The 18,079-nt window shown below is 38.3% G+C and overlaps 1 protein-coding gene across 4 annotated transcripts in view; it reads right to left on the reverse strand.

The window, feature by feature from the left end:
- Positions 1-18,079, reverse strand: part of MYO1B (myosin IB) — a 117,316-nt gene that overhangs the window by 55,788 nt on the left and 43,449 nt on the right. For all 4 annotated transcript variants that reach the window (XM_074829590.1, XM_074829589.1, XM_074829586.1 and 1 more), the window contains exons 4-6: positions 8,197-8,291; positions 5,397-5,501; positions 1,850-1,896 (exon numbers count right to left, since the gene is read on the reverse strand). In XM_074829590.1, the coding sequence (XP_074685691.1) occupies positions 1,850-1,896; positions 5,397-5,501; positions 8,197-8,291 (247 nt within the window). The remainder of the gene's footprint in view (positions 1-1,849; positions 1,897-5,396; positions 5,502-8,196; positions 8,292-18,079) is intronic.

The raw sequence follows: 18,079 nt of genomic DNA on the forward strand, positions 1-18,079 counted from the left end.
AATGGACAGACCCATACCATGTAGAAAAGGCAAAAGTAGTGCAGCTCACATTGGCAAGGAAGTTTGAAAAGATAAAAAATGGGGGTAGTAGTTCAACCAAATTCCACAAGCCATGCACAGAAATGATCTCACCACCCTCTGGTGCTTACTTAACAGAGGACAAAAACAACCTATTGAAAAGAGAAGCCTTGTGTTTATACTACCTCATTCACTGCATTTAAGAAGAGTTTTCTTTTTTTCTTTCTCTTTTAATTTTAATTGCAGAGCATAAACACCAGGCACTTTACATTGACTCCCTCAAAGATATTTTCTAATTTACTGGGTATTTTGTCAAGATTGACTTGACTCTATTTAAACTCCATTCTTCTCCTTGCTGGCAGCTGAGGCATGCTAGACAGGACAGTACTTATACTTTCTTGTTTGAAGTTAATTCTGAGCTGATTCAAAATTCTGAGATAAAGAATTAAATCAGATAATTAAATTTTAATTTCCCAAGGACTGGGCCAGCTGGATGTATCCAAAAGTATTTTTAGCTTTATGTTTATAAGCAAGGACTTGAAAGGCGAAATAGTAGTTGGTTGCACTTTGTCCTGGAAAGACTTCTGTTTGCAAATGGCACCTCTTCTCCTCTTCGCTGCCTCCTCCTCCTTTCTGTAGTACGTCATCTTTGATAGTTACATTTTTCCTACCCTTTCTTTCAAAAAATAAATGTTCTACAGTGCCTCAAAGTTTGGCCCTGGCACTGTGATGAACAGCCTTTGCTCTATTTACGAGCAGGGGCAATGACAGCCGCAGAAGGAGGATTCACAGCCATGTGGAACAACATCATCAACCCTCGAGAATCAGAAGTGAAGGGAAGAGCAGTCTCCCATGTGGAAAAAAAGCTGCTCTCCAATGTCACAATATCCCATTTGCTTTTACTCACAATGCACCATTTTCCCAGTGAATTAATCTGTCTTCTGATGTCTACTTTACACATCTCACACTATTACTCCTCTGCACACAAGTGAGCAAATGACAAAGTTGCATTCAATCTCCTGATTTTAGCAGGAGAAACTATGATGAGTACTCACACTTTTGAATCTTCCAACTCTAGCTTCAACTTTTTTTTTTTTGGCCAATTATCAATTCTTATAATTTCACGTGCAGCTTCATGCTAAAAAAGCCTGAATTCAACCAGTTGATGATAAAGAATATAAGCAAAAAAGTAATATTACAAATGTTTATATTAAAACTAAAATTGTAAACACAGTTTGAAGCATCACAGAAAGAAAATGAGAACCTGCAGTAACAATTTAAACAAAAAATGTATACATACGGATGGAAAATGAGATCACGCAGAAAGATTGACTTGCTAAGCAGACCAGTTGCTAGGCACATGGTCGCTGACATTATAGCCACCAGTGCCAGAAAACTAAAGAATCCAGCTGTGCTGTAATTATGTTTTCATCCGGTCATAGACTGTCACATCCTAATTATTTTCTTTTTTTTTTAGCTTCTACTTTGATTCTCAGCAGAACTCTATGCCCACATCAGAAACCAACAAGATTCCTGACAATTAGGTGAAACATCTTTTTAAGAGGGGCGACTGCTAATAATGCATTACTAACACATTGGGGAAGGAGAACATGCTCGAGTGTACAAAATGAAATACTGATTGCTGCTGAAGGTGTTTACCTTCTCCAAACACTATTGTCCTCAGACAACTACAAGAAAGTTCTCTCTGCAAATTATTCATTCCCTCCTTACAGATACCTTGATGGCTGATATAAGGTAAAACAGAAACAGCCAACAATGTAACACGCTCTCCTAAAAGGAATTCAAATTCAGCCTTGAAGAAAATACTTACAAATCTAGAGGAGTTGTCATTCCTCACAGTTTTGGCATTTCCAAAAGCTGGGGAAAGAGAAAAACAAATATGACAACCAAATCCGTCAGTAAAAAAATATATAAATGCTAAAATATCTATGACTGTTTATATATTTAAAGGAATCATAGACTTCTGAGAAACAATACCCTGTTCATTGTATGGGTGTCAATCACTGGGGATAGAGGGAGTGTGACGGACGTGATCACAAATAAGAAAACACCTATAGAAGTCCAAAGAAGTTTCATCTCAACACTTCCTTTGTTTAAAAAAAGTGAAAGAAAAACATAACAAGGGGAAATGGCTCCAAGACAAAATTGCACCTGGACTGAGCATATATCCTTGGGGTTTGAATCATAAAATTTAAAATTTTATTACTCAAATAACTTTGAATATAAGAAATACTTCTTCCTCTTCCATTCAGAGAAAGAAATAAATCTTAGTTCCCAGAACTAGAGATGGTAAAAAAATGAAGGCCAGAACTGAGGACATTACAGAATGACACTTAAAAATTGTTTGCATGGGACAGTTTAATCAATGCTTCGAAACTGATTTTTTTATGCTATTCCAACACATTTATCCTAGCTTAAGCTGAACGTTAATCAGCTCACATAAGTCTGATTTACAAAGCAAGTTTAACACATTCTCTTCAGCTTGACCTAAACTAGCTTTTTGAATACTTTGGTTTTAATTTCTTTAGCTCAAGTTTTCCAACAATGAAAACTCTCTGAGAAAGGAATTCCCAGGGCTACATTCAGATGGGCAGCCACCAGCTTAGAACATAGGCAGGAGAACTCAGGCTGGAGGACAATTCAAGCTCTAAACATCACACATTGTCAAAGCATAGAGTCAAACAGAAGTGTCCCCTAAATTATTAAGTATAGCACTTCTACTCCAACAGGAGACTTTATTTATCCCAGTATTTATTTATATAGCATATATATTTTCAAAGATCAAGTCAAGTCAATGTTTTTTGGACAGAAATAAATACATGCTTTTAGGCTTCAATAAACTTGCATGAGTAGACTTATTCTTGATCAAAGAACTGAAGCCAAAAGGAAAAGTTTGTTGCTCGTGAAGGCCAAGGATAAGTGAAAGAATTGTTTTTAAAATCTCTATGCCCTGCAATAAATCATCTTTTCAACAACCAAATCTCTGAGCTGCATTTTCTTAAACACAGTGCTGAACAGTAGAGTCATTTATAACTGCACAGAATCAAGCACAAATGTTCCATTATAAAGACACATTCCTCAGTTTTCCCTTAAGTTCATTGTTTCTAAAAGTTAATTTACAGTAGCAACTGTAGTTAAAAAAAAAAACCCATAAGATAAATTATGCATATGTAACATCTATGTCATTTTCCTGCAGTGCAGTTCAACTGGAACAGAACTATATAACCAAAGAAAAATAAATCTAACCACAAATGCTTAATTTCTGTCTAAAATGTATATAAGCAGCCAGGCTTGCTTAGCGGCCTCATGGAATAATCCTGTGTCCTACCTTCCAAAAAGCTAAATAGCCAGTAACAAGCACACCAAGTAGAACGAATAATACCCTGAAATGATAAGGCACTCTTCTGTAAGCTTAGTCTATTCCTCTTGCTTTAAAAGAATGATTCACAAACCAACAAGAAATCCAATATATTTGGCAGTCCCTGGGGAACAATCTAGCTTTGGCAAGAAAAACCTCTGTTCTTGCCATACTATTTCTGTCCACATCTGAAATCTGCCTTCCAGAGCAGTGATAAAAGCAACACAGCTCTTCTCTGTGAATCTAAAACAATGGAAGATTGCAATCCCCTCATCCAGCTTTAAGTGGAACATATCTGATCATCAAAGGAAAGGCTTATCCGGCATTTTTATTATTCTTAATTTTTAACATTTCATCCTTCTTTTACAAGTCTTCGCTTACGATTTTTGTGTACAGTCAACGACCGCATTTTACCCATCCAATTCACTTTTGCATTCCCTTCCTTGGTTTTTATTTTCTTCCCCTGTTCTCACTTGTAGAGTGCTTGCTCCCTACAGACTCCAAATTATCGCATATATGTATAGATAGCTAGGCAATAAATAAAATGTTGACACTCGACAGTCTTACAAATGCTGCATATCATCTGGCCATAATACAAAATCATACATGTCATAAGAATTTGCCTCTGTACCACAATAGCTTAGAGAACTGTGGGAAGGGCTGAGCCAGGAATCAACACAATAGACCTAAATAAATCAACGCTAACCAAGGCACTTCTGAAGGCAATTATTATACAATGGGACAAAACTGCAAGCCTTGAGGATCATATATCCTATCTCCAGGAAAAATGAAGATCCTGTTTCTGGCAGCCAACGTCTTTAAATTAAAATGACTAATTAAAAAAAAGTATTTCATGGGAGAGCAGGAAGACTGGCCAACAGAGTCACCAGACCCGGGGAACAATAAGTCTTAGGGAACAACAGGCATGCATATGGATTGGCTGAGTTTCTTCTAAGATCCATTTCTTCACCCTTTTTTTTCTAAAAGAAAAATAATGCTTTAGAGAACTTGTTTGTTTACTAGAGACTATAATAATATAATTTGAAAGCAAATGAATCAGATGGACTGAAGTTAAGTCTTTTGATACAGCCAAGCATCATCAAGGCAGGGTTAAGAAAGGGTACACCCTCAGAGAGCAGCAGGAGGAGTCTGGGAAATACAACCTAACTTCCTAAGCTCTCCCTTCCTGAGGGAAACAGTTTTCTTCTCAAGAAAACATCTCTTCAACTGAATAAAATCTTGTAGCTGTCTTCACTGAAAGCATCTCCTATGGTTTTGGACACCGAATAACAATGAAACAACACCACAGTTTTTGTGGTGGTTTGACCTTGGCTAAATGCCAGGTACCCACCAAGTCGCTCTATCACTTCCCCCCCTTTCCCTTTTTTTTTTCTCAATAGGGCAAAGAAGGGAAAGAAAATAAGATAGGAAAACAAAACAACCCTTGTGGGTAAAACAACAGCAGTTTTAATATAAGCAAAGCGAAGCAAAGGTCCGCGCGCGGAAGCAAAAAAAAAGAAAACAGATTTATTCTCTACTTCCCATGAACAGGCGATGTCGGGCCTTCTCAGGAAGCAGGGCTCTGATACGCGTAGCGGTTGCCTCGGAGGACCAAGGGTGACCCCACCCCCTTCCTCCTTTCTCCCAGCTTTATACTGAGCAGATGTCATATGGTCTGGAATATCCCTTTGGTCAGTTCGGGTCAGCTGTCCTGGTTGTGTCCCCTCCCAAGATCTTGCCCACCCCGTCCCACTGTGGGGGGGGGAAATGTCAGAAAGAGCCTTGGTGCTGTGTAAGCACTACTCAGCAGTAGTCACAACACCAGTGTGCTATCAACACCCTGCCAGCTCCCAACGTAAAACACAGCACCATGAGGGCTGCTACAGGGGAAAACCAATTCTGGCTCAGCCAGACCCGATACAGTTTTCCAAACCAGCTCAGCAGGAACGTTGATACACATAGAGGTAATACACTCGCATATGCTCTGTGAGATTCTTACCTTCAAGAACTGGATTTGACTGCAAAAGCTGTTCTTTTACTTGATTAACCTCTGCCCCTTTTCCACATACAGCAGCTACATATGACATGACAAGTTTACTCGCCTCTGTGGGGGGAGAGCAAAATAAAATAGTAGTAAGTATTGGCAAATAGGCCATAAAATGATTTGCAGACTTGATCTGCATCACATTTTCACCATGCCAGACAGGAACTGGCACATTTCATTTCACGTTTTCTTCTACATTGTTGTACCATCTGGAAACGAGGGAAGGGCTCATCCTGCTATGAGACCCATGCCCTTACATCAGCAGCCCTGGTGACTTAAATACCTAGAGCCCTCCCAAGCTAAAGAAGCCACTAACAGATATGGTACATTACCCCCTACTTTTTCATTCAGCCTTCATTTAGTATTCAGTAAGGAAAAAACATTATCCCTAGCTGACATGTTGGAAATGGTTTAATCTAGCCCAAAAAAACAGGCCCAAGCAGTTTCAAAACACAAAATTCAATCAGTTTATATCAGCAGATATACAATACCACACGTGCAAACATACAACACTATACACATGTAATTACAACTCTAAAGTACACTACAAGTAAATGAATAACTGCGATTCAACATCACATAACATTATGCAGTCTGTTTCGAAGTATAACAAATAAAGTGAAGCATTCATTTAAACAACAAAACTAATTTGAAGGTACAAACTTTTAAGCAAGCCTGGAACAATTTTTGGACTCTCAAAGCTGGGTTCATATCGGTGTCAATCACCCATATACAGATAGAAACAAATATTAAATAATCCATCCAACCCTTATGTTTTTGCTGGTTAGGACAAATAGCAGCTAAGGAAGGATTCTGTTTACAAACAGAGTCTGTGATGTTTAGTATGATGCAAAATAGTGAAATTTGAGGCAATATCAGCTGATATACAATGTAATTACTAACAACTGGAATCCCCATCAACTCAAGACAGTGGTCATTAAAAAAACCATTAATTGTTCTTCAGAGATCTGTTACAAATGTAAGGGTTTCATTTCAGGAAAGAACTGACAAACAAGAAGTTACCCCTTGGATTTTGATTCTTTCCTATTTAATCAAATTTGTTTGCTAGTATTAAATTACTATGCTGTATTTTACAGAAAACTGAGGAAACCTGCAACACAGGAAGCAAGCAAGAAGCAAGAACCATAGGTGTGCCCATAAGGCCTCCCATCTTCTTTAATTGCACCTCAAACCCAGCTCTCATTTTTAAGAATCTGTTTCCTTTAGAGTTTGGTATTACCAAATTATTCGATTTGAAATATTTCCTAAAACAGTCAACTTCTTTCAGTAGAGCTACTCAATCACTGAGAGAAGAAAGCACTGAAGGAGCAAATAAGGTATTATAAAATAATATGCATTAAGACAACACACAATGACTTCAAGATAGGCTTAGAACATCGCTGAAAGAAAATAAAGGCTCCTTCTTTTATTAGGAATTCTGCTTGGTCCAATAAAGACACCAGGAAAGGAATCATCAATAATTCATATTATGTCCCATACGGCTATGAAAATTACAGAACAGTTAAAAATCTCTATACCAATCTGAATCTACCAGAACACTCTCTACAGAGACATTCAGAAACTCAACCACTGCTACACCTTTCAACTGAATAAATAAGTGAATAAGAGGTGGACCTCAGTTGTATAAGGTACTTGGCAATTCACAATTCCTGAGGAAATCAAGACGTTAAACAATGCCAGAACAGAACTCCTTTCTAGTCTGAACTCCTAGACAGAATCCCTAACAATCATGTCCATAAGAACTTGATTATTTTAATATACGCTTTTACTGAACACATACATGTTTTCATGTTATTGAACTGAAAAAAAAGATTATATTACAAGACTTCTGGACCTCTCAATTGGATGCCACTAGTTGGACAAAGAAAAACAAAGATGAAGCCTACATTTTACTTTTTCACAAAAGGCTTGGAAAGAAACTTCTTGTTACCCACTTTAAGTCTTGCTAGTATAAGCATACAAAGCTCCACATTTTCTCAGATTCAAAGCAAAAAATCTCTTAAATTATATGGAAAAAGATGTATGCTTTCCTACCCGCTGCCTCTTTTGCAAGTCACCTCAGTTTTAAATTGTTATTTCAGAAAATAACCGGCTTCTTTCTTCTTTAAGGTCTACCTAAAATGTTCTGCAGTTATGCAATCCTCACTTGATTTCTACCATTCCACTTCAAAAATTAGCAGTCATTTTCAAGGCAATTTCAGCTTTGCCTGAGAAACACAGTGTTCTGGTACACAAGCCAATCTTAGAATTGCAGCTGAGCACAGCATGCAAAAGACTGATGAAATTTCCAAGGTAATCAGCGACTTTTATTTATTTTCCTTGGATAAATGGCATAATCCAGTTTAAATGTATATAGTTATTAAAAGACATGCAAAAGTATCAAAGGATTGTCTTCCAGTCTAGAAAACCAAAAGCATTCAGTTTTCTTCATGTTTCCTGCAGGAAGAGCCTAGGAGTTTTCTGGCCCTTGCAATACACTATCACAAACCAGCATTACTTTAATATGACTTTGCATAATGATTAAGGATACTGTATTAACATGTGATATGACTGTACCATGGCGACTATGTGAAAAAAAACACTAGTTTGTGCAAGTTCACATGTACAGCAACAAGTGTGACAGCATTCATCTTCTGCAATTGCCAAATAGAAAAGCATACCGATATCTCTCAACTCTTACAGTCTGCAAGACTGAAGAACTCTGTTTTTGAATAAGATCAAAATTGCTTATTACCTGTTTTCCCAGCTCCACTCTCTCCTGTAATAAGGATACACTGGTCTTTGTCCTGGTCCCTTAAAGATCTGTATGCTTCATCTGACAGAGCAAAGCTGCAAAGTAAGAAAGAGTCAACTGAGAATTAGATAAAACAAATACCAACAGCTACAATCTGTCCTTTTATCCAGGCAGGAAAATAAAAACCCAAACCAACAAACCTAAAAACAACCAAAAGCAAACAAAACTCCCCAAGTCCTAATGTTCTGTAAGTGGTGAAGCACTCACTTTTCAGAATACAAAGACCCATAGAAGCAAAATGACTACTTTTTCTCATGGCTTATTTAGACTTTCTCCAGGAACAAGCAAGCATAATCTCCTAGTTTATCCAAAGTTACCAAGCTCAAAACAAATTTCAAAAAATTTCGGGGAAATTTAGGTAGCATTCTTCATTGAAGAAAATGTCAATGCATCAACAGGATGTGTTCTGTCTGACATTTAAGAAAAAGGAAACAGGAGAATCCTGAGCACTAACAATACCATAAGCTGCAATTTCTACTCTGAAAAGTATGAAGAAATCTCAGAACCTTATAAAATATTGGGCATTTTAAGAATTCTGGTATTGCTGGACTTTTGCATAATATGCAGAAGTGCTTCCCATTAAGCGAGTTCTTAACTCAGTAAGGGCGATGTCATGTAGGAAATTAAAGAATATCGTAAGAATCAACAGCTTTCCTGTACCAAAAATGTCGTTCCATGGAGCTCAGAATATCATAACCCTGAAACTACTGGGCTGCAATTTGAATCTAGAGGTGCTTTGTTGCCATGCAGCAACATATATTTTGGAGAAACACAGATGTGTTACTTATATTTAGTTTTCTTTAGCAGTAATTTTGAGACAGAGAAAGAGTAGTATTGATTTTGTTTCAACTGCATTTTTCAGTTCATGGAATAAAGGACTGTGGAAACTGAGCACTAGAACCCCTTGGGAAAATTTAAGCAAGTAGTATCTGAAAAAGGACATAAAAGCAAAATCCAAATAAAAAGAGCACACTTGCATTACACAACTTAAAGAAAAAATCTGACAGCCAAACACGGCCTACTTTTACATGAAATAAACATCCATTCAACAGACCAAGAGCTTTGTTAGATTACCGCACCTAGTAAAACATTTAGTGTTTGCATTAGTGTACTTAAAGGCGGATATTGTTTTTTATTTGCAGTAAACAAACCATGTATGAAAACAGAAACAAACTCTCAGGTCAACATAAAATGCATTCTCATCGCAGGTTCAATGCATCTTTTAGAAACTTGATTCTTTATTCTGTGACAGTTCAGTACTTTGCATTCAGCTGATAACTACAACAGATGAAGTATTTGTTTTGACCATATAGTGCTTTCACAGGCACCCACAGGCCCTTTATAGATAAGCAAGCTCTTTGCCATGAAACTAGTTAGGCGTAGCATGGACAACACAATGCAAGTAGTGAGAGCCACACAGAGCCTCTCCTAGAGGCTCCTATTGACACAGCTTGAAAGCTTCCAATATTAAACCTACATATACTCAAATTAGTTCTTTTTTTCTACCACTGTCCCTTAGGTCAGTCAGTTCTTCTTTCTGGCTTCTCTCCCCCAAAAAGTTTATGGAGAGCATGTCATATTGTCTCCAGTTTAATCATCACATATGCAACACCATTCATCTCTCATCAGTATTAAACTCATATTTGCTTATTTGGGTTTTGGTTTTGTTTGCTTCTTTGTTTTTATGGTTGCACCATGTTATCAGCTCAGCCATCCTGCAGGAGACCAGCATACCAAGTGAGTGCTATTCTGAAAAGGCTGGAAAACAGGTAAATTAAATACCTTACAGCTTACTACTAAATAATTACAGCTTCTCCTCACTCCCTAGTTCCTGCCTATGATACTCATGAAATTGATTCCCCCCCTCATTCTGCCTCCCTTGTCCTCTTCTCTCCTGAAGCACATCTGCCTGTCCAGTTTCATGACCAACCCAGGGCTCCACCTCTCTCACAGCTCTTCTCGCCAGCTTGCATTGTCTAAAGCACTAAATTACAATTCTCTTTGCATAGGCAGTTGGGCCATACACTTAATCATGATCAAAGTTCATTAACTCCTTTTGATACGCATACCATGGAACCCAAATTAAGACTGATCTCTCAAAACTTAATACTGCTATGGTGATTGAGGCATTTGAACTCAGTAGTTCAACTGGAGGTGAAAACGTGTTTACGAGAAAATAGCAGGCTGTAACGTTTTTAGCAAAGTCGATTTGTGATGTGACCAACATGCCAGAGAACTAACAAAAAAAGATAATATCCTGCTGCCGCTGAGAGACTATGACACAATTTCTGGCATCCACTTTACTGTTCAGAATCCAAACTACAGTAGCAATAACACTTTACCAGACTCTCTAACAGGACATATTTAGGAAATGAAGAATATTTGTTGAACGCTGCTGCAGATATACTTGTAAATTGAAAAGTACAATGTGCGGCACTCAGAAACGCTTATTCCAGCACACATTACACTCTTCTTTGCAAAGAAGGAAAAAAAAAGCAGCAGCATGAAGACGAAAGAAATAAAACTGCACTGAGCATTCATGGGCCATGGGAGAGTACATTAATACTAATGCTGTGGTTTCCACAGGTTTGATTCAGGAAACCAGCTTTCAGCAGGAAGGTAAGACCCTGAGATGCTTCTCAAACCTACAGACCGGATGGCTCATTCTGTGCCTGATGTCCTTCAAACAATCTCAGCAATCAACTACTTAGTATTTCACTGTTGAAACAACTTTCTTGGCAGTAGGTTCACACCGGAAAATGAAGTCAGCATCAAGCACAGAAAAAGTATTCTCTCTGTTGAAATACTGAGTTATGAGTTAATCAGCTCAGTAACCATTTTTTCTAACACACTGAATTTTAGTTTCTCAACAGACCCTGTCAAAATATGTTTTACTGCTTGATGTATTTATTAACTCTGCCTCCACTGCATAGTTAAAAACACCAAACAAAGCTTCTTCTCCTCCCTCAGCAGAGAAACTGAGAGTCTAATACTGTATCAAGACCTCTGAAGTTGGAGAAGAGGGTGGGATTTCCTCCAGTTCTGGTTTTAGCCAATCAACTCAGAGACACTCGAATACATTATCTTTTCCTCCAATCTACACAATCCAGCAAAGCCTAATACTTCACAAGTATATCAAATATTATCTACTGCAGACAAAAGAAAAAATAACTCATTTCAAAAGAATTTTTGCATATGCACTTATCAAAAGTTACCTAGTAGAAGTGTTCTCAAATTTACCTCCGACATTTCAACCACTGCTCCAACAATTCAACTGGAGGAGCAATAATCAAGAGCATATTTAAATAACTAAGATTTTTTTGTCTTTCCGGCACTGCATAAACAGCATTAGACACACTTATGTCAGCGACAAAATAAAGATCTTTATCTCAAAGAAAAAGACAGATCTATTAACTTGTCACGTTGACTTTCATGGCACACCATTACACCTCACAGTCCTTCCTATCTATTATCACCTTCTATATTTGCAATTAAAAAAAACCCAAACCAAAACAAACAACTTTGAGTCTTTTGGTTCAAACTTTATTTGTTCCAAAAATATAATTTCATGCTATTCTCTATTTGTTACAAATATATAAAATAATTTAATTTAAGGTCATTTTAGTTTAACACATTTTAATGACCCATAGATCACAAAGAATCCTTCTATTCTTTTCCTTTTAGCAACTTTAAGAGGCACAGCTCTATAAAGTCACCATTTGGTTTAAACCACATATGACTCCTTGAGCCACCTCACAATTACAGAGCCTAAGTAAAATCTTAGAATAATTTGTAGTTTAAAAAGCAGTTATAAACCATGTGTTTTGAATTAGCTAGTGTGTGTCAGCAGTGTCATTTACCATACCTTATAATAAGCTCTCCTTTGATTTTTAGGTTTTCATGAAAGACGACGACATTCTCCTACCACAACAAACACAGAAATATTTACTGGAGTTCTCTTTTAGCTAAGAATTAAGTATAGAAGCCATTTGAAATCAAAACGCCACCCACACCTAGCTCAGTAAGAAGGCTTTGCTTTTTTATAGCACGGCTTTTTCAGCCACATAGCTCCAGATGGCCAGATCCGTCACAAAGTCCTAACCCAAAAATTCTAACAAAGGGCAAGAGCAAATAGGCCTTCAAGGGGGATTTCCAAAGCGCTCCAGCAATTTTCAGCTGCACAACAGCATCTCTGTGCACTAACAAAACACAGGAGCAAGGTTCCCACCCACTCACCCCGAAACAAGCATCAACTGCTAGTGCTTCATTTGAACGCTCAAGATTGCACCCACAATTACACCGGGATAAAAACCTTGCTCTTATTGTCATAAATTCAGCTCAGGAGAACAGCTCTTCTCTTCTACCACCTTTTTCCTTTAAGCCTAAATCACAAGGATCAGTATTTGCCAGCTACCAGTACTTTTTTCCACTATCACTTTCATTCTTCCTCTCACTTCCCTTAGCATTCTCAATTACCAGTAATTAGTTAACACTATCTTAAACTCCCTCCAACTGCTTTTCTCATCTACTAATAGAGTCAATTCCCTTCATTCCATCTTCACTGACTGTTGCTTTGATTCTGAGACTCTCCATCCCCATTTTAAAACAGCTGTTGCTTAATCTTGGCTTGCAACTGCCAACTCATTTGCTACTTCCAAAGAAAATTAAGAAAACCTCTCTTCTTGACCATTCCAATTCCTCATGAAGCAGAGTCCTGATACCATTTCATTTCTGCTCAACTGTGTTTAAACACACTGGCTGGATACCGGTGCTTATCAGACTATATACCATGCTAGACTAAAAAGAACAGCAGCAAAATGTAAGTTGTACATTTTTAATGTAAATTTTACAGAAAATGTAGTTTATATTAATTCTTTCAAGTTTAATTAAAAGCACCATTTAAATTCCTTTTTTTTTTCTGAATGCAAAGAAGTGCTCTGTAACAGCAAACAAATTATTTCTTCCTCTCACAACATGCAGTGGGAAAACATCAGAATCACAGGGTTTTTGAGTATAAAAATTCCTAATAACCTGAGCTCGGAACAGTAGAAGCACATTTTATGAAGTACTTTCAGGTTTTGTGTTGTAAGTCATCACTATTTGCTATGTATGTTCCCCCCGCCCATTGAAGCTCAGTGGAAAATTCACCATTCAGGAAAAACAACCGTAAGAGATTATTTATAGTAGTAGCTTACAGTGCAGAATCATTTAATATAATTGCCCTAAGGATAAAAAGTGTACTCCCATTTTCCATAATTACAAATTATCTCATGTTCAGCACTTTGACACACTTGAAAAGAAAAGGTTGATTAGCCTGCCATTGGAGTGAATAAAGTAATAGCTAAATTGATGGAACATCAGATAGGATAGACCTTCACAGGCAAGCAGCTGCTCTTCGAAAAATGCCAATCAGGAAAAAAATAAAACCAGTTTAAACACCAGTATAAAGAGGTGTGCTAAGACAGATGGAAAGCCTTTTCTCCCATTCATATTCTCCAATTTTGTTTTCCTGGTGAGCACAGAAACCTGTTTTATCAACAATACTACGTGGCTAACATACAGAGTAGAGGAGTACCTCTTGCGTACGCTTCCCCACTTTGTTATTCATGTTAGCAACTGTGACGTTATCAGATGCAGAATAAAGCCCAAAGCTGTGTAAATCAGACTATTTGATTTGTAAGAAGCAGCCATAATTTATGGAAGGAAAGGGAGAGAGGGGATGGGAGGGAGAAGGGGACACACAAAGTCACCCTTGATTTTGAAGAGTAAAACACTTTAAAACACAGTCTAATATGAAGCCAGAGAGATTTATTTTCTGTTTCAGTAGACTGGGAATATAATATACCCTCCAATGCTCATATACACACTGCAGGTTTAGCAGAAGAGTTGATTCAGGCCAATATTCTGAGGTCTGGACAAAAAGAAGATAATGTTCTTTCTGAAAATTTTGTCTTTCTCAGGATGAAGCAGATTTCAGACGTGTCCAATGGACTTCAGCTCAAAAGCCTCCCTACAGAGAGGTCCAGCCAATGCTTCTTCCCCAAACACCATGCCTGCACAACGCCACATCTCACCATAGCCCAGTCTGTCCCTGATTCTTCTCCCTCTGACAGGATGGCACACATTTCCCCTCCAAGCAAGTGGGAGGCTTTATCAGTTTTGATCACTTCCTTTATACTGACAGTCCAAAAAAATGCGATTTTTTGAAAACCAACAGTGTTCTTTCCCCAGCACTGTAGACAAAAGCCAAAAACACAGCCTATGATTTTCTGCCTATTTCAACAACATCTAAGGCATCTCTTCAGAGCTGCACATTAGTATGATGGAAAACAAGAAACGCCTTTTACCAGGAGCCCATGACCCAGATGTTGCATTATTTTCCTTCAACTGGTGCAAAACAGCTCTCTGAAGCTGAGGATGACCATGCCACTTTCTAAACCAGACTACAAAATAAATCCTCCCTCTAAATTTTAGCCGAGGGTATCAACCCCAGTAAGCGTGTCCACATGGCATTCAACAGCTCAGTCCTGTAAGCCAGCAGTGTAATATGCCCAGTGGAGTGTCAGGAGAGTGACCTGGGCATGGGCCCAAGGTTGGGTCCTCCAAACTAATGTAATATGGTGGCAGAGCAGAGCAGTGGGCAGAGCTTTGGGGCTGCAGATAACCAAGCCGACAGGTTCACCTCCTGTCCTGGTAACGTTAACCCTGGAAAGCCCACTAGGGCATACCAAATTGGACTAACGTGCACCAGTGCCAGCTGTAGCCACAATAAACACCTGCAGACAAACAACAGGTATAACTCGTGACTTAGTTGCCTAAAGAAGGGAATTAAAATAGTGTACTCTTATTTGGAGAAGGTTCCTGTTGTCAGCTGAAGTGAATATATAGGTAAACCAAGGTGGGGGGAAGCAAGTATTTCCATGTCATGAGCTTTTCAGAAGAGCAGCTTGGTTTGGATTCCCCTTTGACTAGTCCCATTCCATGAAATTGTATCAGCCAGCTGGATGCCATGTAACCATCACCTCCTCACCCATACTAACACTCAGCCCGTGGGTCTAGCATGAACGAGTAACTACCATTTCCAAGGCACAGCATTAACCAGATGAGTTTGTAACCAGAACAACCTCTCACCCCACATACCGGGCTGCGTTATCCAGAGCAGCCAACCAGCTCCTACACAATCACACGAAAGGACACAGCTGGGCCTCTTACAAACCTACAGCAAGTCAGTTTGCTGTAACATGCACTGCAAGGATTTCATGTTTCTTGGGGGAAAAGGCACTTCTGTTTACAAAAATAACTTTACTGGGCCATGATATCCTTGAAGGGAAGTACAGGAAATGTTTTCTATTGTTTTATTAAAAAAAATTATTGTCTTAGATGTAGTTTATTTCCTAAGATAAATCAGCACGTGCATGCTTGATTTAATGACTGCCTAAACCAGTCAACACTCCTTACACTCAGTGGGTTTAGTTCAAAAGTATATGCTGAACGTTTTTGGTAGCCCATATTTTCTGTGAGAAGCTCCAGACATTTCACTGAATTGCCAGCCTGACTGCACTAAAGAAGCATGCAGCCACCTGCGAGGGAAGCAGTTTCATGGTACACCAGATATGCCAGTGGCGAGAGACTCACATTTCTCCATGGACCTTGTGAAGCTTTGCAGCCCCTGAGGTTGGGCTTGTAAAAATTAGGATTTATTCCATAAACAAGCACATTCTCCAGTTCAAATGGAGTAGCAAGTGGTCAGACAGCTGAATGGGACAGTAAGGAAAGAGGTGCAAACTGATTTTCCTTGCTTGGCTTCTGTAAGAGTTTAACTAGAGGATACAAATTTTTTTTAAATCCCAGTTTACTATTTCATCTACATACTAGACAATTTGAATTGCACCTCTGAGCTCTTGCATATATGTGGAAACGAAGGGGTGGTGGGACAGGGAGGAAAAGGGAAATACAGTCATTCCTTTTCTGTGCTAAAATATTCAGACTCTCAATATTTTACAGAAAATTGAATTGGTTTCTGTACCTAATACAGCATGTGTCTGAAAATTAGGGAAGTTTGCTGGTCAGTTCACGTCAGCTTCAACCAAATTTTACATAAAAGAAATCTTTTTCTGCAGAACATGACATACTTTGAGTATGCTGCTGAATATGAATAGCTCACTAAAAGTAAGCTCTGCAAATAAAACTATAATTCATTTTGACTTAGGTGGCTAAGCATAATACACATTCCATCAAAATAAAACACTGAGAAACAATTATTCTTCATTTTTAAAACACCAATCGTGGCTAAACACAGGTCCTTATGATTATCCATAGCTGTTTCAAAAAAACAGGCTGAGAGTACAGGTGAAGTGAAATACTTCAAAGAAAAGACTGTATAATCCTATTAGAGGAACAATGATCATTACAGCTTGACTTTTCCTGTACAGATGGGGATATACTTTAGTCACTTTTTTTCCTTTTCTTTTTTTATTTATTTTTTAAAGAGGATGTACCTTTGGGCCTTACAGTTTGAGCTTGTATGAATAAGTGGCAGGGCACAGATGCTCCATGTGAAAATGTCAGCAACTTCTTGATCTCACAAATGAAACCACAACAGGGCTGTAGTGGTTGTGGGGTTTTCCTGAGACAGAGGAGAGGGGAGTGCTGCCCTTATGATTTCAAATGAAAAAATGTTTAGCAAACAGGCAGTGTTCCATGTTGCTGTGCCAAAAAATGGACCCCTGCTTTAGCAAAAAGAAAGCCCTGCTTTTATTTGCAGCCCTAAGACACATCACCCTGAAATCAGAAGGTAGAATTAAGTAATTTCCTCCTGATGCAGTGAGAGCAGAGATATAGCAAGTCAAGTTTTGGCTTCCACAATGAGCATGTATTGCTACCACGTACTCATGCAGGGACTTCCCTCGCTGCTCTACTCTGTTAACTGGAGAATTAATAATAAATTTATACCTTTATTCTAAAGCAATTAAACATGTTCCAGTACTCAGGGAAAGACGAACAGTGAAGTCAGGTACCCAGTTTCACATACTCACTTCACAGAAAGGGACACACTTTCAAAGCTCTCATCTCACAAGACAACAGCACACTGCAGCACAACTAAACTCCAGTATGCCGCACATACCTAAGAGCTACAGCATCTCACATAAAAAGACACATCTTGGAATGACTTCATAGCTCTGCCTGGTGAGATGGGTAAAGAAATGTCAGCCATGTGCTAGTGTAACAGACCACAATGGAAGGCAATAGTTTGCCATCAGAAAAAAATGCCAAGCACGCCACCAAATTCATATTACAATACTGGAGAAATAGGAATATCACCACCAAATTCATATTACAATATTGGAGAAATAGGAGTATTATCACAACCTCATAGCTATTTGTAAGCTAAAGTTGCTGATCATCAGATTTGAAATCTAGGCTCTGTAACACAAAAGCTAGCATACAGCTACCCACAAGTTTATCAGAGACAACAGTGACAAAACTGCAAACAAAAGTGATTCAGTTATCTGGAAAATATCTGATGGGCAACATCAACACTAAGTAATTACACAGGTATGTTGCTACTTTACTCAGAGGAGTTACTGAATTTCTTAATTTTGCAAGTAACATATTAAATCTGCTTACAAACCACGTATTTCATTAAGAAGTTAAGAAGCCTTATGCAACTTATTTTTTGCCTCCCAACTCTCTTTTCCAAATAAAGTACTCCTCATGGACCCCCGGACAAAGTAGGCACTCAAACTTATCTGAGCTTCCGAGAGCTTGTTAGCTCAGGTACAACATCAAGCTAACGTGTCTATTCAGATGATAAAATGGCGTT

Source organism: Strix aluco, chromosome 6, assembly GCF_031877795.1.
Source record: "Strix aluco isolate bStrAlu1 chromosome 6, bStrAlu1.hap1, whole genome shotgun sequence".
Lineage (NCBI taxonomy): Eukaryota > Metazoa > Chordata > Aves > Strigiformes > Strigidae > Strix > Strix aluco.